Genomic DNA, 21,493 nt, shown 5'->3' with positions numbered 1-21,493 from the left:
GAGGACCAAAGATCCCAAAATTTAAAATAAATAAATAAAAGTGAAAATAAAAACGGCTATAAATGCAAAAATAAGAAAAGATTAAAAAATACAAAATAAATACAAAAATAATATATGGAATTTGCCCTTGTATTTGTTTTTTTGTTTGTTTGTTTGTTTGTTTTCCATTATCAGTACATGAACATGACAAAATTAATGAGGTGGCGAGAGTGCATAACTTGCCAGTGTTTTCAACCTATTTTGAGCCACAGCAAACTTTTTTCATTAAAAAAAAAAAAAAAATCCCAAGGCCCGCCACAATCACAAAATGTAAAGATGAATGTCTTTAAAGTATATTAACAATGTAAAGTTATGTATTGAATAAGAATCGAATAGAGCTGAAACGATTACTTGTATAATTCAAGTAACTCGATTTTAAAAATTGATCAAGGAATTTTGTCCGCCTTGAGGAATTGTTTAATTTTGCCAGCTGTAAGCTTGACATTTTGCCCGGACTACTTCCAAAGCGGTACAGCGCGCTGACGTCACGTGCGTACAGGAAAAAGACCGAGGCGGCGGATATATTTGATTTCAACCATGCATGAATATAGAGTAGACATGTGCGATTTACCGGTTTCAAGGTATACCGTGGTATGAAAATGTCAAGCTTTCAAAATCGCAAAAATTTTCCATCATATCGTCCCTAAGGTATTAGCTACAGTGTATCACAAAAGTGAGCACACCCCTCGCATTTCTGCAGATATTCAAGTATATCTTTTCATCGGACAACACTGACAAAAATGACACTTTGACACAATGAAAAGTAGTCTGTGTGCAGCTTATATAACAGAGTTCATTTATTTTCCCCTCAACTAACTAACTCAAAATATAGCCATTAATATCTAAACCCCTGGCAACAAAAGTGAATACACCCCTTAGAAACTACGTACATCCCTAAAGGTCCAAATTGCGTACTGCTTGTCATTTTCCCTCCAAAATGTCATGTGACTTGTTACAGGAGAGCTGTCAGCATTGCTGCAGAGAATGAAGAGGTGGGGGTCAGCCTGTTAGTGTATATTTATAATTGCTCTTTACCTTAAAAATATGTTTTATCCGATTACTCGAATAATCGCTGGAATTTTCAGTAGAATGTTCGATTACTAAAATATTCAATTGTTGCAGCCCTAGAATAAAACAAACAGAAAGAGAGACACATTTTATAATAATATTTTTACTCTCAATGTGACACCTGGGCTTGTTGCATTGGAGTAGATATCACTGCATCTCCGGTGAAAATTAATCTCGCTACGTTCAGTTCTTCTTTACAGTCAGGCCTAAATCTCAATGAACTGAGACTCTCTGAGAGGAAATGGTCTTTGCTTCCTTTTGACCACCATTGAATGAATTTTGTCTAGTTCTGAGTTAGCATCTTTCCTTTTTAAAAACCTTTTCCATCGCTGTCACGGTTATAGCTTTGCTAGCTAGCCGCTACTGCTAACCCCAATGCCACCCTTACTTCTTCCGCATCACTAAACAAAATAATTAGCTACCTATTGACATCTACTGATATGGAGGAGTATTGCGTGATTACCGACCTTTGGACAACAGGCATCGGATTTTGAGCATTTGCGGATTCATTTTCCAAAAACTTTATTACATCAATTTAGCTAAAGTGTATGGTTTTCCACGGCACATCACACTACGCCATGGCACAGTGGTTGAAAAACACTGGGCTATAAAACAATTCAGTGCAGCTGGAATAAATGGTCAATTAGAAAAAACTCAAGTTTAACTCATGACAGGACACTAAAATAGTCAGCTGGGATTGACTTGAGCTTGTTGGTGACCACAATGTGGACAAGTGTTACAGAAAATGACTCTGACTCGATTTTAGTCCATACCTGAGGGGGATCCATGTCCCGTGTGCACGTCTACTTGGCCGCCGTTCGTATGGATGCTGTGAGGCTGGATGCCCTGTTGCCGCTCCAATTCCCCTTAAAATACCAGAAAACAAACACAGGTGTGAATTATATCATGTACCCAGGAGTGTGCAGTTGTCACACATTTACAGTGGTGAAAAATATTTTGATAAATGTTTTGATTTTTGAAAATTGCATTCACATTGTAAAAAATAAAACTTCCTATTTGTTATGCTAACTCAAGATTTTAAGAAAAAAAAACCATTATGTTCTCTTTATTTTATTTTGAGTATTTTTAAACTAATTTCATCAAGTTAATATTGTAAAATTGTAAGTAGAATCCTCTCCCTTCTACCCTCCCTGATTGACATCTACTCCTCCCAGTGACTCAGCAAAACGCAACATCCTCAAGAACAGTTCACATCCTGGTTTTCAACTGTTTGAACTGCTCCCCTTTGGGAGGCGCTATAGGTGTTTGAAACAAGAACAAACAAAATGAGGAATAGGAATAGTGTCTTTGCTTAAGCCATCTCCACCCTCAACTGCCATAAGTAACACCACATCACCAAATGTCCAATACATCTACATGCAATATTCTATGTGCAATACTTACTTACGTGCAATATTAACGTAAATATTCAATGCCTTCACTGTCAAACTGCTGCTACTTCACTTCTATTCACACATATTCTATGTGCAATACTATTTACGTGCAATATTCCAATGCCTTCACTGTCAAACTGCTGCTACTTCACTTTGATTATTTGCACTGCCTGAACATAGGACTACCTCATACACATTTTATATTTATTTAGATTTTACACTTTTATACTTGCAAGTCGGTTTTGAGATTTTTACTTGTCCTGCACTGTAAAGGGAGATGCTGCACAATTTTATTGTACTCTAACTGTATAATGACAATAAAGGGCTATTCTATTCTATTCTATTCTATTCTATTCTATAATTAACTTAACTGCATCAGACCCACGTTTTTTCTGCTGGGCAACAAAAAAAAATCTTTGCTGATTTCTACTCTACTCAAACACCAGAAGAGAGTGCATAATGGGAAATGAGCACTTACGTTTGCCTTTTTGAAGTTGCGTCTTGTCTCAGCCATTTTCAAAGTGCCAAAAATAGTAAAGAGGACGTGCTAAACCTCATGACTGATTTCGATGGGGAAAGTTTCGTCCAATGAGCTCCCATAAGTGGCAATAGCAACTAAATTCAGTATATTTATTTGTCTCGAGACGCAAACGCGTCATGTCCTTCAGCAGCATGCTCAGGTCTGAAGGGGTTAAAATGGATAACTTCAGTCAACTTTTTTTTTTTTTTTTTTTACAGCGTATGCCTGTTTTTTTTTTCATATTTCATTTTATGTCACTAATTGCAAATTTTCATAAAATAAGCACGTACTGTATGTTACAGTATTTTTCTTTCTTTTTGTTTAACATAACAGGGGTCCTATAGATTGAAAACTTCACATGATGGAGGAAAAACTGAAAACAGTTTGGTATTCCCAACCCAGAAATCAAAAATGTGCTTATGCTTTAGTACAGAGTATAATTAACATTGCCACCTCCTCAAGCCTTACACTGGATGTGTATGTGCTCCATCTCGTTGACTTCGGAAATAGCCTCTCGCAGTTCCTCGGCGAATTTCCGCAGCTCCTCCCCGCTTGGTGAGCAAAAGCTGACCAGCTGCTTCTTCTCAGAGGTAAACGGGCTCAGCATTGTCACACCATGGGCGTAGTCTGGTGGCAACCGCAAACACACGGTGTAATTATTTATGGATTGGGAAGTAAGTAGTTTTAGGTAGAGCCCTTTAACTCCATCAAGTGCAGTGAATAAGTTAACAAGTGTTTTAATTCTGGATATGTGTTTTTTTTTGTTTTTTTTTTCAAATTTCTGTTTGCAAAATTGCCCAGATGATGGCCCATGACTCAAAGAAGAACTAGTGTGCTACTGCCCACTACAGGCTGAAGGCTGTGATGAAAAACACTACCTACCTTATGACATACCGCAACAATAAGTCGGCAATTGAATACCGTAATTTTCTGACTATAAGGCGACCCTAACTATAAGCCGCCACCCACCAAATTTGACACGAAAACAGCGTTCGTTCATGGATAAGTCGCACTGGACTATAAGCCGCAGCTGTCCTCACCGTATTATGGGATATTTACACCTAAAGATATTTAATCGGCAACACTTCGACAGCGGCATCATAAGACTGTCATAACACCAAATGAACCACAATGAAGCTTAGAACCAATTGGCTACAAAGCTTCATTGCTTCATGAAGATTCATTTGGCAGTTACTGCTCCCTTGGGGGAGACAGTCAACCTCTACCGCCACCTGCTGTCAACGCTGTTGTTATCCAACATGCCTCCTAGCATGCATTGCAGCGCTACAGATAAATAACAATCAAAATTCATGTTCTGTGCTAATTATTTCTTTTAGTTACTGTTCCAGTGGTTTCATTAATTGATAGTTATTGTTTTTGGTAACACTTTATTTGACAGTGGTGCCATAATACTGTCATAAGACCATCATAATTATTACATGACAGTGCCATGAGCATTAATGAATGCTTATGACAGATGTCATTTTGTGTCATTCGGCAAGCTATCTCACTTTTGAATGGATGTAAACGATCCAAGCTGGACATAAATTGAGTTAGTGATATAATTTGCTGGATGACACTTAATGACATCTGTTATAAGCATTCATAAGCATGATACTGTTATGTCATAATTATGACCCTCTTATGGCAGTCTTTTGACACGGCTGTCAAATAAAGTGTTACTTATCAACCCATATAAATCAACAAATAAGCCACACTGTACTACTACTGTAAGCCGCAGGATTCGAAATGAGGGAAAAAAGTAGCTGTTTATAGTCCCAAAACTACGGGAATCAGACCTTATACAAAAAAATGACAACACTCGATTGTCTACAAGCAAAATGGTTCTGGATAAAAGTAGTCACTTTCAAGGGCGTGGGTTTGGTCTTAATATTCGTACAGACGATATAACCGCATAACCTGCATGTACACTTTTTGCTGGGGACGGGACATTAATAAGACCAAACATATTTGGTGAATGGGGGTCAGGGCTATATTTCTCACCAATATTAACCTAATTAATTGATAGGCTAATTGATCGATGCAAAATAAATAATAGATTGAGTCTTAAAGGCCAGTTAACAGATTAATGCGTCAGATTCTTTCACTTATTTTAAGTAAATATTACTATTTGTTCGTATTGAGCCCATACATCTAAAAGTTGGTCAACTTTCACCTAAATCAAAAAATTTCAAATAATGTTTTGAACAATATTCTTGAATTAAGAACATTTCTGACAAACAAGTTTTTCTTTTAAGATTAAATATACAAACCTTTTTGCTTAAAATAAGTCTGTTAAGCTTATTTTCAGCTTGCTGTTTTTCTTATTTCAAGAAATCTCATTGAGTAAAATCGACTTGAAGCACTGTAGCAATAGCAAAATTAGTGGAGTGTTCCACACCTCCACAACACTGACGTCTTTTTACATTACTTACAGTGGCTGCTGCTGGCGGGGGAAAAAATTCTAATATCCCTCTTTGAAGCGGATGTGGGAGGCAGCAAGTTGTATTTCTGTCTGGCTGTGAATGGGTGTGTGGGGTGGGGGGGTTCAAGTCATCACCCAATCAAACGTGCGTTTCAGGGGGAAACTGGACTGGCACATTCAACAAGTGAAAAGGGTGTAAGTGTAAGTGAACATAATTAAAGTACTGTAATTCATTTAATAATGGTAGGATCAATTCTATCCTATAGGAACATATAGGAAGACAATCTAAATGACCTATATAACTGAAGTCATTATATAATGCAAATAAGGTGGCTTAAAAGTTGGTGGGGATAATTTGAGCATCCTGAAATTGGTAGTGTTATGTCCCTACCATCCCTATGCAAACCTACGTCCTTGGTCACTTTATAAATTTGGGTCAACTAAAAACGAAAAGTCAAAAGTGTCATTTGGCTGTAGGTTTTGAGATACAGTATCTGACTGAAATGTTAAAATCCAAGTAGTTTAAGCAAAAATAGGTATTAATTGATATTTGTTTTGGAAGTGGACAAAATGCAATAATGTAGAACACGTCGTAAGCATTGGCACACACTGATATATCCGTTTCATGTTAAATGTTGCAACCTGTAAAACTTACCAAAAAAATTACACCAATGTATCTTTGTAGTAACATATCTTTAGCCAAACAGCACTAAAATCTTATATTTTCCATTCCATGTCACCACAGCAAGTACAATTATGCCATTTTTATCTCTGAAGCAGATATTTTCCAAGATTTGGAGACCAGTGAAAACGGGCTCTGAGGATCAATACATACCTCCCCATGCGACATAGCTACCAAGTTTCAAGACGATTGGTTAACAAATAACAGAGTATTAGGACTTAAAAGTTATTGTCCACAAGAACATGAAGACAAACAACAACAACTACTTGAGTGGTGACTTGAAATAGTCTTCAGCCTGTAAAAACCTATAATTTAGGCACCTTGACAGATAAGGTATTACAAAATTTACAGATTGTGTGAGTTAATCATACATTCATTGCTGAAGAGGTGAAACTGCATTCCCAGTAGACCCATCGCTTTGCAGAAGTTGTAAGAAGCTGAGCTTTTCTTCTTAGGGCACAACTTCAGGATCTGGAGATGCACACAAACATGTTAAAAATGCTAAACAACAACAAAAAAGTGCTACGTCTAAATGAAACAACTTTAAACTGATACAAGTAGTTTGGAGCGTGCTCACCAAGAGCAGGTCATTGAACAGGAAGACCTCTCTTTGAAGCTGCGATAGTTTCTGTTTGTGAGGTTTGTTAGCATCAGGAACCTCGAACAGACGACAGCAGCACACAAGACGTCTGTGAGGTACGGCCAAAATCTGTACAAGAAATAAGCAGAGATAAGTTAATCAGCAAGTAGGTCAGTGGGAAAGGTTGGGAAATTTGTCATCAGTGTGAAAAATTCTTACGGTCTTCAGGCCCAAGATGGACTGCTCCACGCGGCTAACATAGGTAACATGGTCCTCATTGGATCGCAGCTCTCTTTGTTGAATTCTTTCATAAATGCCAGCCACCATTTCTCTGGGGATGTCTGCTCCGTCGTCCACACCTGATAAAGCAGCCATTGAGAGAATGAAATTGTGAGAGCATGAGCCACAAGGTGAAAAACACTATCAGTTGAATGTGTTTTATAAGATGGCTGTTGCTTTCAAGGACTTTAATAAATAGAGAATTGTCTCGGAAAAAAACACAAGGAGATGTCTTTTTATTTTTCAAGGTGAAATAGTTCATTGCTGGTATTAATAAAAACCACATACAGTGGGGCAAATAAGTATTTAGTCAACCACTAAATGTGCAAGTTCTCCCACTTGAAAATATTAAGAGAGGCCTGTAATTGTCAACATGGGTAAACCTCAACCATGAGAGACAGAATGTGGAAAAAAAAAAAAAAAAAAAAAGAAGATCACATTGTTTGATTTTTAAAGAATTTATTTGCAAATCATGGTGGAAAATAAGTTATTTGGTCAATACCAAAAGTTCATCTCAATACTCTGTTATGTACCCTTTGTTGGCAATAACGGAGGCCAAACGTTTACTGTAACTCTTCACAAGCTTTTCACACACTGTTGCTGGCATTTTGGCCCATTTCTCCATGCAGATTTCTTCTAGAGCAGTGACGTTATGGGGATGTCGTTGGGCAACACGGACTTTCAACTCCCTCCACAGATTTTCTATGGGGTTGAGATCTGGAGACTGGCAAGGTCACCCCAGGACCTTGAAATGCTTATTATGAAGCCACTCCTTTGTTGCCCTGGCTGTGTGTTTAGGATCATTGTCATGCTGAAAGACCCAGCCACGTCTCATCTTCAATGCCCTTGCTGATGGAAGGAGATTTTCACTCAAAATTTCTCGATACAGATTCATTCTTTCCTTTACACAGATCAGTCACCCTGGTCACTTTGTAGAAAAACAGCCCCAAAGCATGATGTTTCCACCCCCATGCTTCACAGTGGGTATGGTGTTCTTCGGATGCAATTCAGAATTCTTTCTCCTCCAAACACAAGAACCTGTGTTTCTACTAAAAAGTTCTATTTTGGTTTCATCTGACCATAACACATTCTCCCAGTCCTCTTCTGGATTATCCAAATGCTCTCTAGCGAACCGCAGACGGGCCTGGACGTGTACTGGTTTCAGCAGGGGGACACGTCTGGCAGTGCAGGATTTGACTCCCTGGCGCCGCATTGTGTTACTGATGGTAGCCTATGTTACTGTGGTTCCAGCTCTCTGTAGGTCATTCACTAGGTCCCTCCATGTGGTTCTGGGATTTTTGCTCACTGTTCTTGTTATCATTTTGACGCCACGGGGCTAGATCTTGCATGGAGCCCCAGATCGTGGGAGATTATCAGTGGTCTTGTATGTCTTCCATTTTCTAATAATTGCTCCCACAGTTGATTTTCTTTACACCAAGCGTTTTGCCTATTGCAGATTCAGTCTTCTCACCCTGGTGCAGTTCTACAATTTTGTCTCTGGTGTACTTCGACAGCTCTTTGGTCTTGGCAATAGTGGAGTTTGGAGTGTGACTGACCTGTACCTACCTGTATTAATGGCCCCTGTTTTAACTCATTATCAGTATAAAAGACACCTGTCCACCCCATACAATCAGTAAGGCTCATACTTGTAACATGGCCAAAACACAAAAGCTGTCTAAAGACACCAGTCACAAAACTGTATACCTCAACAAGGCTGGAAAGGGCCACAGAGCAATTGCCAAGCAGCTTGGTGGAAAAAAAGGCCAAAGTTGGAGCAATCAATAGAAAATGGAAGAAGCTAAACATGTAAGATATCACCTTGTGGAGTCTCATTGACACTAAGAAATGTGAGGGATCACCCCAAAACTACACGTCAGGAGTTGGTAAGACCTGAAAAGAACTGGGACAACAGTTTCCAAGATTACTGTTGGTAATACATTAAGACATCATGGTTTGAACTCATGCATGGCACGGAAGGTTCCCCTGCTTAAACCAGCACATGTCAAGGAGTCATAGGAGCAAGTTTTGTGGTCAGATGAGAGAAAAAAAGAAATTTGAAGAATGATGACTACGAGTGCACTGGATTAAAAGGAGGATTACTAGGACCCTGTATTGTGAGATTTTGGAGAACAACCTCATTCTCTCAGTCAGAGCATTGAAGATTGGTAGTGGCTGGGTCTTTCAACATGACAATGACCCGAAGCACACAGCCAGGAAAACCAAGGAGTGGCTCCGAAAGAAGCAATTAAAGGTTCTAGCATGGCCTAGCCAGTCTCCAGACCTAAACCCAATAAAAAACCTTAGGAGGGAGCTCAAACTCCGTGTCCAGAAACCTGACTGATGGGTGGGCCGAAATCCCTCCTGCAGTGTGTGAAAACCTGATGGAAAAACTACAGGAAGGCTACTGTACCAATTATCAACATTTGTTTTCTCAGGTGTTCAAATACTTATTTGCAACTGCATCACACAAATAAATCGTTAAGAAATCATACATTGCGATTTATGGATTTTTCTTTTTAGATTATCTTTCTCACAGTGAACATGCACCTACGATTAAAATTTCAGACCCCTTCATGATTTCTCAGTGGGAGAACTTGCAAAATAGCAGGGTGTTCAAATACTTATTTTCTTCACTGTATTGACAGATAGACAGAGCTCGAAATAATTCATACTTCTGCACGGGTATGAATCTTTCGGGGTTGTCTGTAGATGCCCGTGCAGCACTTGAAATGCTGCCCAGTCACATCCACACAAAGCTGAATAACTGCACTTAATCATGAAGGTTTTTTTTTCATGGTTTCCATGACAATGAAGTAGTTGTCAGAAGCTGCTGTTGACTGAAGAAAGAGTGCGGTTGAGGAAAGGTAAATAGAAGTCAAAGTGCTGCCGGGCAAAAACAGGTGATGAGATGTATTTGGAAAATACAAGCTCATATCGTTAAATCGCAATGAGGCGCAATTAACTGGTGTGCTCTCTGGGCCACAAGCAGAGGAGCTTAAGATATCAGACATGGAACACCAAGAGAGCGAGCAACATTCATTTCGAGTCAACGGCATACAAATTCATGACCGTGCCTACAAGACGTGACTGTTACCTCTGAGGTTGCGTATGAAGTCATCAAGGCCCATTTTGCGCTGCGGTTTAATGTTGGGCGAGTACATGTCAGTGTTGAGGAGGACCACGGCAAAGGCCAGGATGAAGATGGTGTCAGGGTTGTGGAACTGCTGCACCACGTCGGGATTGCACATACAGTAGCGCTGGCTGTGTAGACACAAAAACACAAGCAGGTTCAGACACACATGCCAAGTCAAGGAGTGTAATCCTTAAAATAGATGAACCGGATATGTAAATATACAGTGGTGTGAAAAAGTATCTGAACCTTTTGAAATTTCTCACATGTTTGCATTAAATCACCATCAAATCTGATCTTATCTTTGTCAGAATCACACAGATGAAAAAACTGTCTGCTTTAACTAAAACCACCCAAACATTTATAGGTTTTCATATTTCAATGAGGATAGCATGCAAACAATGCCAGAAAAGTAAGTAAGTGAACCATTACATTTAATATTTTGTGCCCCCCCCCCCAGCAATAACGTCAACCAGACACTTCCTGTAGCTGCAGATCAGTCTGGCACATTGATCAAGACTAATCTTGGCCCATTCTTCAAAACTGCTGTAGTTCAGTCAGATTCCTGGGATGTCCGGCATGAATCGCTGTCTTTAGGTCATGCCACAGCATCTCAATGGGGTTCAAGTCTGGACTTCGACTTGGCCATTCCAGAACGTGTATTTTGCCTGAAACCAAACTGATGTTGATTTACTTCTGTGTTTTGGATCATTGTTTTGTTGCAATATTCATCCTCTTTTTAGCTTCAACTTTCTGACAGACGGCCTCAGTCTGTCCTGCAAAACATCCTGATAAACTTTTGAATTCATTCTTCCATTAATTATTGTAATTTGTCCAGGCCCTGAGGCAGCAAAACAGTCCCAAATCATGATGCTCCCTCCATAATGCTTCACAGTGGGGATGAGGTGTTGATGATGGTGAGCTGTTCCATTTTTCCTCCACACATGACGTTATGTGTTACACCCAAACAATTTCATCAGTTTCATCACTGCAAAAAATATTTTTCCAAAACTTCTGTGGAGTGTCCAAGTGCCTTTTTGCGAACATTAAAAGAACAACAATGTTTTTTAGACAGCAGTGGCTTCCTCCGTGGAGTCCTCCCATGAACACCATTCTTGGCCATAGTTTTACATAGAGATGTCCCGATCGATCGGCATCCCGATCGATCAGGTCCGATCACGTCATTTTCAAAGTATCGGAATCGGCAAAAAATTATCGGCCATGCCTTTTATATATATACAGTGGTACCTCTACATACGATCACTTCGACACACGATCTTTTCGACATCCGACATAAAATTTGAGCCGCCATTTGTTTCTACATCCGACGAGTTGCTCGAAATACGACGACATGACAGCACTGCAAACGAACGCACGGTGGATTTTCTTGTGTGAGAAATCAACACAGTTTTCAAAAAAAGTTGATACAGTTGGAGAAACAAGGAAAAAAGTGATGCTTACCTTTGAAATGAAGATGCAAGTTATAGAAAAATATGAGCTTGGGGTGCGCGTCCCTGAACTGGCTCAACAATACAGCTCCATGGTCCTCTTCCGACCACCGTTCGCCACTATTTATAAGTTAAGGTGACAATTATTATTGTGGTAACATTGCCAAGGAAATCGCCACCTTCGTCACGTTTTTATCATTTATTTAAGAACTTATCCAACACAAAACGCCCATTGTCTTAAGCAGTTGACTGCTCTCAAGAAAACGAAAGTATTATCTCTACCGCACCGACCTATCTCACTGAGACGTCAGCTTCGCGGTGCGTTCAGGGACAGTAAAAAGTGTCCGCCATATTAGAATCCGATTCGTTACATTATTTACAGGAATAATTATTTATTATTATTCTTATTATTATATTATTCTGAATTATTTATTTATAACTTATTTGTTTTTCTATGTTTAATTGCCATTTGTAACAGTGCCAGCAGTATTTATTAAGAATTTAGTGTATGTTTTTAGGCTTTGGAACGAATTAATGGAATTATAATGTATTCCTATGGGAAAATCCTGCTCGACATACGACCATTTCGACTTACAAACAAGGTCCTGGAACGAATTAAATTCGTATGTAGAGGTACCACTGTATATATATATATATATACATATATATATATATATATATATATATTTGGGCTGTCAAACGATTAAAATTTTTAATCGAGTTAATTACAGCTTAAAAATTAATTAATCGCAATTAATCGCAATTCAAACCATCTATAAAATATGCCATATTTTTCTGTAAATTATTGTTGGAATGGAAAGATAAGACAAGATGGATATATACATTCAACATACGGTACATAAGGACTGTATTTGTTTATTATAACAATAAAACAACAAGATGGCATTAACATTATTAACATTCTGTTAAAGTGATGATCCATGGATAGAAAGACTTGTAGTTCTTAAAAGATGAATATTAGTACAAGTTATAGAAATGTTATATTAAAATGCCTCTTAATGTTTTCGTTTTAATAAAATTTGTAAAAATTTCAATCAAAAAATAAACTAGTAGCCCTATTCTGTCCTCAATGTGTGTGAGTACACAAATTGACCGATAGCGAACATAAGTTCCAAAAAGAAATCAGACGGTGTGGCAAAGTTGCATGGGCTTTACTGAAGTCATCTCTTTTTGACAGGAGCACGTTTCTTTTATTTTTGTAAAACTGAAAATAACAAGGCAATGTGCCAATAACTTGCATAAATCACAAAATAACATAAAATGTACACACACGTGTCCATTTGAGCAGTAGCACTAGCCAATTAGCTCACAAGCATCTAACAATGTAACTGCATTTCACCATATATGTGAACAAATTCAAATACACATCATCAATAACTATCTAATGCTCATGAATATAAACAAAGGAGGAATATAACTCACAAGCGATGCATGTATTAGACACAAACAGTGTGATGGGGCTATGAGAACTGCCACTGCATACTGGATGCGGACGTTAGCTAGTCTGAATAGCACTGTCTATTAGTGTGAGTTCGCGTCGACATACACGTCAGAAAAGCGCGCCGAAACCCAAATAATCAGCTGCACTGAATCGCCAGCAGAGGGCGACATTACGCCACATAACATGTGCAAGTCACACCCAAGCGCCAGCAGAGGGCGGAAAAACTCCATAAAACACAATTAACAAGTTGGCCTTTCACTGTACTGACATTTAAATCTGTCTGAGCGGGCCTAGTGCGTTAATTGCGTCAAATATTTTAACGTGATTAATTTAAAAAATTAATTAACGCCCGTTAACGCGATAATTTTGACAGCCCTAATATATATATATATATATATATATATATATATATATATATATATATAGATTTTTTTTTTTAATTAAATCGTTTTCTAATTGTATTTAACGTTACAGACAATATATTACACTCATCCAGAGTCTTTAGTTTAGGCTTAAGGTAGGGTTATCAAAAATATCCAGATAACGGCGGCAATTAATTTATTAAAAAATGTGTGACGATAAAATATTAAACGCAATTAATGTATGCGCTGCACGACCCTCTCACTCATTGTCGCGCTCATTCTGTAATGACGCCGTTTTACTTATCTAGAGCGATAAAAGACAGCACAATATGAGTTGAGTAAATTTTGGCAGTCTTTGGAGCCTTATTTTAATTGGCTAAAGCCTTGCAACCCCTCTCCCTATGAATAGAAATATCATGGGAAGCAATGTGAGGAAGCAAGGTGGCAATTGATCTTTGTCTTAACACCTTAAGTTATTTCCCAACGCAGAGAAGATACATCAATTGCTAGCACGACGCACAGTCATGGTTCCACTTCCCATCATGCATTTGGGATGGCCACAGTATCATTTACTGAAAGCTCAACAAATACACTAGATGGCAATATTTAGTCACAATATACAAAGTCACAAGTCTTTCTATCCGTGGATCCCTCTCACAGAAAGAATGTTAATAATGTAAATGCCATCTTAAAGATTTATTGTCATAATAAACAAATACAGTACTTATGTACTCTATGTTGAATGTATATATTCGTCCGAGTTTTATTCATTTTTTTCTTAATGCATTGCCAAAATGTATGTGATCGGGAAAAATTATCGGGAATGATTGGAATTGAATCGGGAGCAAAAAAAGCAATCGGATCAGGAAATATCAGGATCGGCAGATACTCAAACTAAAACGATCGGGATCGGATTGGGAGCAAAAAAACATGATCGGAACAACCCTAGTTTTACATATAGTTGATGTGTACACAGAGATATTGAATTGTACCAGGGATTTCTGTCTTTAGCAGACACTCTAGGGCAGGGGGCCCCATCTGCCGGGCCGAGGCGCATTTGCTCCCGGGCCGCACAGAAATAATAATTTAATGACGACCGCATTCTGACCAAATTAACTCTGTGCCCCTGCTTAACACACCAATATCCCTGTCAACTCTCGATATAAATATACGGGATAGATTAGAATGTCGTCATAGAAATCCATTGATTGGACTGCTAGCAGTACATCTTGTTTGTGTATATAACATATCTATGTACGCTTATCCTCGATAATAACGTATTAGTAGACCGCGGGCGCAGCACATTTGTTCCCAGAAATAATTAGCCCCCACACGAGTGAAGATGACTGGAAAACAGATGTCTTTGGAGATATTTTTACAGCGAAAAGGGCACCTGATGAGCCTACAACCTCGAAGACCCACGAACTGCGAAGGAGTGGATTCGTAACCCGTTTGTGAATAAACCGAGTGATTCGAGCATGACTGTGCAACAGGAGGATCAACTTGTAGAGATCGCAAATGACGGCGACCTTATTAAACGTACATTTGAGACAACAACTCTACCGAGGTTCTGGATTAAAGTCATTCCAGAATATCCTGACATCGCTACGAGAGCATTGAAAACCTTGCTACAATTTCCAACATCGTATCTTTGTGAAGCGGGCTTCTTAATTAATGCTTAACGACAAGGCGAAGTCGTTAATGGTGAGAGCAGTGTGCAGTTGTTGTGTGCAGCTAAGATGGCAGGATGTATCTGTGGAGAAATTTTCTACAAGTCCTTCCATGATCAAACGTAAGTTAATATTCCTTTCTTTCAAGAAAGTTTAAGTACTGTTTACTTTGGAATCGCTGCATTTGCGCATTTTGAGGCTATGTTTAACGTTACGCGCATGCGCAGAACCACATCGTTGCAATTTTTGATGGGTTGCAAAATTTGTCAGAACACCGGTCCGTGAAAAAAAGACCCAATTAACACCGGTCTGTGGTGCAAAAAAGGTTAGGGACCCCTGCTCTAGGGTTCTTTTTACCTCTCTGAGTATTCTGCGCTGAACTCTTGGCGTCATCTCCGGTGGACGGCCATTCCTTGGGAGAGAAGCAACAGTGCCAAACTTTCTCCAGAGACAACTACTCTGACTGTCGATTGATGAACATCCAGACTTTTAGAGATGGTTTTGTATCCTTTCCCAGCTTTATTTATGTCTACAGACAGCTCTTTTGACCGAGCCATGATGCACATAAGACAATGCTTCTCATCAACACATTCTTACATTCTTACCAGGTGTGTGTTTTATAGTGGGCAGGGCAGCATTAAACCACTCAACAGTGATTGGGCACACACCTGACTTAAATTGTTTGGTAAAAAATGGTTTCAATTGCTCTTTAAGTGTCCTTGGGCAGATGGTTCACTTACTTATTTTTCCCCCTTCTGTCATTGTTTGCATGCTATCCTTATTAAAATATGGAAACCTATAAATGTTTGGGTGGTTTTAGTTAAAGCAGACACTGTTTTTACATCTGTGTGATTTTGACAAAGATCAAATTACATTTGATGAGGATTTTATGCAGAAATGTGAGAAATTCCAAAAGGTTCAGATACTTTTTCGTACCGCTGTATTTCACACAAAAAAGTGTTTCAATTGTAGAAAATATTCTTCTCTCTGGTGATTCTGTGTCTAGATTTGGGCAACATCTTTTTAATGAGGGTTCTTTTTTTCAATCTCATTAAAAGATTATCAGGATTTTCTTTCTTTTTTACAAAGGGGAATGATGGTAACAGAATTCTTGCGAAGCAATAGGATAGGGATTAAGGATTAATCAATTGCCAATTTGGAGCTAAAGATAAAATATGCAAATTTAAAAACCTCAAAAATGCATCTAGAATTTATTTCACTGCATAACTCGTATTTGATTCAGTATAAAAGCATCAAGCCTCCAAATGAAACCTGCTGAACTTTTCATTCATTTGGTCAAAAATGCTTCAGTAGGCTACTGTATGAAATGTTACTGAAAGATCTGTTAATATTCAACCCAGCTCTCTTGAGTTCCACCTGCAGGCTTCTGCAGAATATTAGAAACACCTCTGAAAACCTTCTTTGTGGATCCAGAAGCGCAGTCTAACTTAATGAAGCGGACCCTCTGACTTCATGGCTCCTGGCTTTATTGTTATTATGGCACACTTTTGCGTTCTGTTCTAATTTTAAGATATGGATTGAGAGCTGGTTAGAATAGGAGGAAAGAAACAATAGTAGCATCTGGACGGGTCTGCTTTAGGGAAGGTTGTGCAATTAATTAAAGGGGGAAATGCACTTTTGAATTGCTTTTTTCCCAGTTAGTTGCATCTCAGAAGGGCCTGTTCTCCCATAAAGTGTGAAATTACACTAGCACAATGGGATCTGCCTGTTTTCCAATGTCTAATGTTTTTAAATGTTCGAAATTGTGATATTACAAGTGGGTGATTTACATAATTTGGGCTACACATCATGTTTTCTACATCTACAATCTGAAAGGTTGGAAAGCTAAAAAGTCTTTCCGTTTAGCACTTTCACTGCCATTGATGGTGACATACTACATCAATCTATATTGGGAGGTCGAGCAGTGAATTAGGGCTGAACGATATTGGAAAAAAATGACATTTCGATTTTTGGGGGGTTTGCGATATTAAAACTAGAAGAATTTTCAACAGACTTGAATGGCTGTGTTAGGAAAGACTATGGTTGACTCACTATGACCAGTGTTGTCACAGATTACTTAAAAAAGTAATTTAATTACTGATTACTGATTACACCTCAAGAAAGTAATCTAGTTACTTTACCTATTACTTTATTATCAAAGTAACTAAGTTATTTTAAAAGTAACTTATCAGTTACTTTTTACCAATGTTTCTCCTTTTGCTGCTTCAACTTAAAAATGACAATAAAAAAATGTCATCACATCTAACTGAATTTTTCACATAAGGCTTAATCTTTGAGTTAGCGGGGGTTTAATTAGTCGATGGAGTTGATTTTAACCACCATTGACCCGCGCTAGCTTAGCCACTCCGGAGCCCTGAAACTAACAAATAACTGACAAACTGCACGGAATTTGTTCAAATCAACTCCAACGACTACATAAACCCCAGCTGACTCCAAGATAAAGCCTGATGTCAAAAATTCTGAACTTCCCCTTTAAAATAAAGACCTAGTTGTTAAAATATTGTCTATAAAAGTTGTAAAGCAATAAAACAAACAACAAAAATGAATGAAGTGAACAAGAATCCTACAACGTATTTCATAATGGGTCAAAATCATTTTTCGAGCAGATCATGTAACTAGCACCTAAGAGACTATCTTTTTTTGCTAAGCCAAACCTACACATGTGGAGGCAGGATGGATATTTAGAATTTCTGTAAACCTAAGCTTTCAAACACAACCAACAACTCAGCTTGAACAGTTTTATATATATGTACACTATAGACCCTACTCACGTGACGTCACAACTCCGGCCTCCTGACTGGTGCCGCCCAATTGTCCGTCAACAAATCGTGTTTACCTGTTACGGCTACATACATTCCGCCTATTTACGGCGTGTTTTTCTGCTCGTTAACATTAATAATCAAAATGGTGAAGGCGTGTGTGGCGGTCGGTTGCAATAACAGAGAAGATAGACGGAGAGACTTGAAGTTCTACCGGATTCCGAGAGACCCGGAGAGGAGAGAGCGAGATGGGCTGCTGCAATTCGACGAGAAAACTGGGCTCCAAACGATTACCACAGATTATGTAGTAGTCATTTTATATCTGGTAAGATGCATTTAATATATATTTAGAGGGTTTTGGGCTGACAACCACAATTAAGATCATTGCTAGGCTAATCGCCGACAACATACACGTATGTATGTAGTGAGAGGCTATCGCTAAACCATATAAACATTAAAAGCCCTAGCTCCATTGACAAATGACATGAAATACATTAGACTTGACAGTGGATGTTAGCAAGAACAAAACATTTTGAATTGAAAATTTCGTAACTCACCTTTCCAAGCACAAGATAGATTCCTGCCGAATTTTCGTGGACGAGGACCTGTTTCACCCAACCAGCAACGAAGTATTTATAAGCCTCCAAGCTCTTAAAGTTTTTCAAACTTTCGTGAGAATAGGCTGATTTTGTGTGGACAAGATAGTTGTACATATCAGGGTAGCTAGCAAATGTCAGGCAAATACGGGGGAGACAGCGGGTCGAAAAACATCGATTTAGGCATCAAATATGGATCTGGCGAATGGATAAACTGAAGCTTTTCCACATAACGCCTTTTATGCAACGCATCAAGTGAGTTTACGGCATCCGAAAGCACCGGGTCTTCCATGAAATGCATTATAAATTGCTCGATCAATTGAGACCATTGATAATACAGACACAAAATGACGGACAAGGGGGCGGAACCATACAGCGAGCACGTGATTTTGTGACGTCGGTGGGTAGGGTCTATATATACGGTATTGGCCAAAAGTTTGGCAACACCTCAAAGGTGGATACTTTGAAGAATGTAGAATACAAAACCTGTTTTCAGTTATTTCACTTTTTTTGCCATTCCACATGTTCGTTCATAGTTTTGATGTATTCAGAGAGGAATGACAATAGTACTGAAAATATGTAAAACGCAAAAATGATGAGGCGTGTGTCCAAACTTTTGACTTTTGTTTCAGTCATTAACATGCTTTGCCCCCAGCCCCACAAAAGTAAAACGCCGCCTATGGTTACAAACACTAGCAATAAAATGTGCATAAAGGCTGGTTACAAACTGTAGAATTGCTGGCTGTCTTGTCACCTGTAGGGTTGTTTCGAGTTTTGTCGCGTTGGACTGAAATTCCAAGTGCTTCCTTGTTGAATTGGATGTAGAGTTTTTAGCAGCCGACAGTCTTTTTCAGCCAGCGCAAAGTTTGCAACGCACGGAGATATTTTTGTCATCTTTACTGGACAGAAATGTGAAGCAATGGCTGTATTTCCAGTGAGCAAAGGCGTCCATTTGCGGTATATACTGTATATCCTGCCTTTCACTGTTAGCCTCGCTGCATCGTCAGAATGCTATGTTGTTGACCGCCGTGGCAGACAGCACTCAAACAGCATCGTAATACACGTGACCCGTTTTTTTTTTCCCCGATGAGAAAACATGAGATGTGATGTCACTCCCAAACTCAAGAGCAATATTTTCTATTCAAATGCTCTTCGTACATGACTACAGTATTCTTCATTCTACGTACATTATGAGGCAAAAACAAAATAGTAACGCACAGGAACTAAGGAAAGTAACTTTAATCGGATTACTGGCTTGGAAAAATGAACGCGTTGGATTGCTCGTTACTGAAAGAAAGTAATCAGATTACAGTAACTAACGCGTTACTGAGAACACTGACTATGACCACATTGATTTCATTATAGATGCCCTGATCTGATCACATGATCGGAAAACGGGCCGAGCGGAAGAGGATCTGGATTTTCAGGAGGCCTTTCAGAGGATCGGAACTGGGTAAAAAGGATTGGATTTTTAATTATGTTTTTCTGCATCATACTCGTTCAGTCTCTCACGCTCCTTCCTTCGTTGGGTACTAAAAGTTAACGATGATTGACAGGTTTGTAGGTTTGATCTGGCCTCGGTAGCTCTACGATAGTATGATCAAAGACTCAAATGTGTTAATCATCATTAAGCTTGGTACTAAAGAAGATTTATTAGAGATGTAGTATCGGAATCGGCAAAAAAATATCGGACATGCCTTTTTTTTTTTTTTTTTTTAATTTAAATCGTTTTCTAATTGTATTTAACGTTACAGACAAAATGTCTTACGCTCATCCAGAGTAGCTTTGGCTTAAAGCAGGGCTATCAAATTTATTGCGTTAACGGCGGTAATTGATTTTTTTAAATTAATCACGTTAAATAATTAACGTATGCGCTGCACGACCCACTCACAGATTGTCGCGTTCAATCTATGAAGACGCCATTTTACCTATAGATAACGCTAAAAGGCAGCGTATAATGAGTAAAGAGAATTTTGATAGCCTTTGGAGCCATTTTTTATGTGGCTAAAGCCTTACAATACCTCTCTCAGCAATTAAAAATAACGTGGGAGGCAATGTGGTGAAGAAAGGTAGTAGTTGATCATTTTCTTAACACCCTATGTTCTTTCCCAACGCAGAGAACATATATCAATTGGTGCCCCTACGCACAGTCATGGTTGCACTTCCCATCATGCATTTGGGCAGAAGTTAAATGGCTGCAGTATCATTTACTGAAAGCTCAACAAATACACTAGATCAGGGGTTCCCAACCTATTCCACTAAGGCACACTGTGGGTGCAGGATTTCATTCTTACCAAACAAGATGACAACACTTTTTCCCCAATCTGGTGTTTTACAAGTGCAATCAGTTGATTGCAGTCAGGTGTGGCTTGTTTTAGCAGAAGCCTCATTGGTTCAACTGTCTCTGCTGGATCGGCTGGAACAAAAACCAGGACCCACAGTGTGCCTTGAGGACTGGGTTGAAAACCCCTGCACTAGATGGCAATAATTAGTCACAATATACAAAGTCACATTTATCCTTTAAGAATTACAAGTCTTTCTATCCGTGGATCCCTCTCACAGAAAGAATGTTAATAATGTAAATGCCATCTTGAGGATTTATTGTCATAATAAACAAATACAGTACTTATGTACTGTATGTTGAATGTATATATTTGTCTGAGTTTTATTCATTTTTTTCTTTATGCATTGCCAAAATGTATATGATCGGGAAAAATTATTGGAAATGATTGGAATTGAATCGGGAGCAACCAAAAAAAAAAGCAATCGGATCGGGAAATATCGGGATCGGCAGATACTCAAACTAAAACGATCGGGATCGGATCGGGAGCAAAAAAACATGATCGGAACAACCCTACTTGGTACGCAGTCTGAATTGTGCTGTGGCAACTCATTCAATGTGTAAGTGAGAGGCTGTTCTCGGCAGTGAGCAACAAAGCACAAAAAAGAAAACAAACATGTTTTTTTTTTTCGGTATTGGATCAGGACTCGGCATCGGCAGTTTCTCAAAATTGGGTGACTTGGATTTGGACTTAGACTCGGGTGCAAAAATGTGCGA

General features: G+C 38.7%; 1 protein-coding gene across 1 annotated transcript in view; it reads right to left on the bottom strand.

Moving 5' to 3' along the window:
* Positions 1-21,493, bottom strand: part of iqsec3b (IQ motif and Sec7 domain ArfGEF 3b) — a 129,435-nt gene that overhangs the window by 12,595 nt on the left and 95,347 nt on the right. The window contains exons 8-13 of the mRNA XM_057836675.1: positions 10,082-10,248; positions 6,928-7,067; positions 6,706-6,837; positions 6,500-6,599; positions 3,490-3,648; positions 1,881-1,973 (exon numbers count right to left, since the gene is read on the bottom strand). Of these exons, the coding sequence (XP_057692658.1) occupies positions 1,881-1,973; positions 3,490-3,648; positions 6,500-6,599; positions 6,706-6,837; positions 6,928-7,067; positions 10,082-10,248 (791 nt within the window). The remainder of the gene's footprint in view (positions 1-1,880; positions 1,974-3,489; positions 3,649-6,499; positions 6,600-6,705; positions 6,838-6,927; positions 7,068-10,081; positions 10,249-21,493) is intronic.

This window comes from Corythoichthys intestinalis, chromosome 5 (genome assembly GCF_030265065.1).
Source record: "Corythoichthys intestinalis isolate RoL2023-P3 chromosome 5, ASM3026506v1, whole genome shotgun sequence".
NCBI lineage: Eukaryota > Metazoa > Chordata > Actinopteri > Syngnathiformes > Syngnathidae > Corythoichthys > Corythoichthys intestinalis.
The sequence above is the reverse complement of the archived record's forward strand: the minus strand, read 5'-3'. Positions and strand labels throughout refer to the sequence as shown.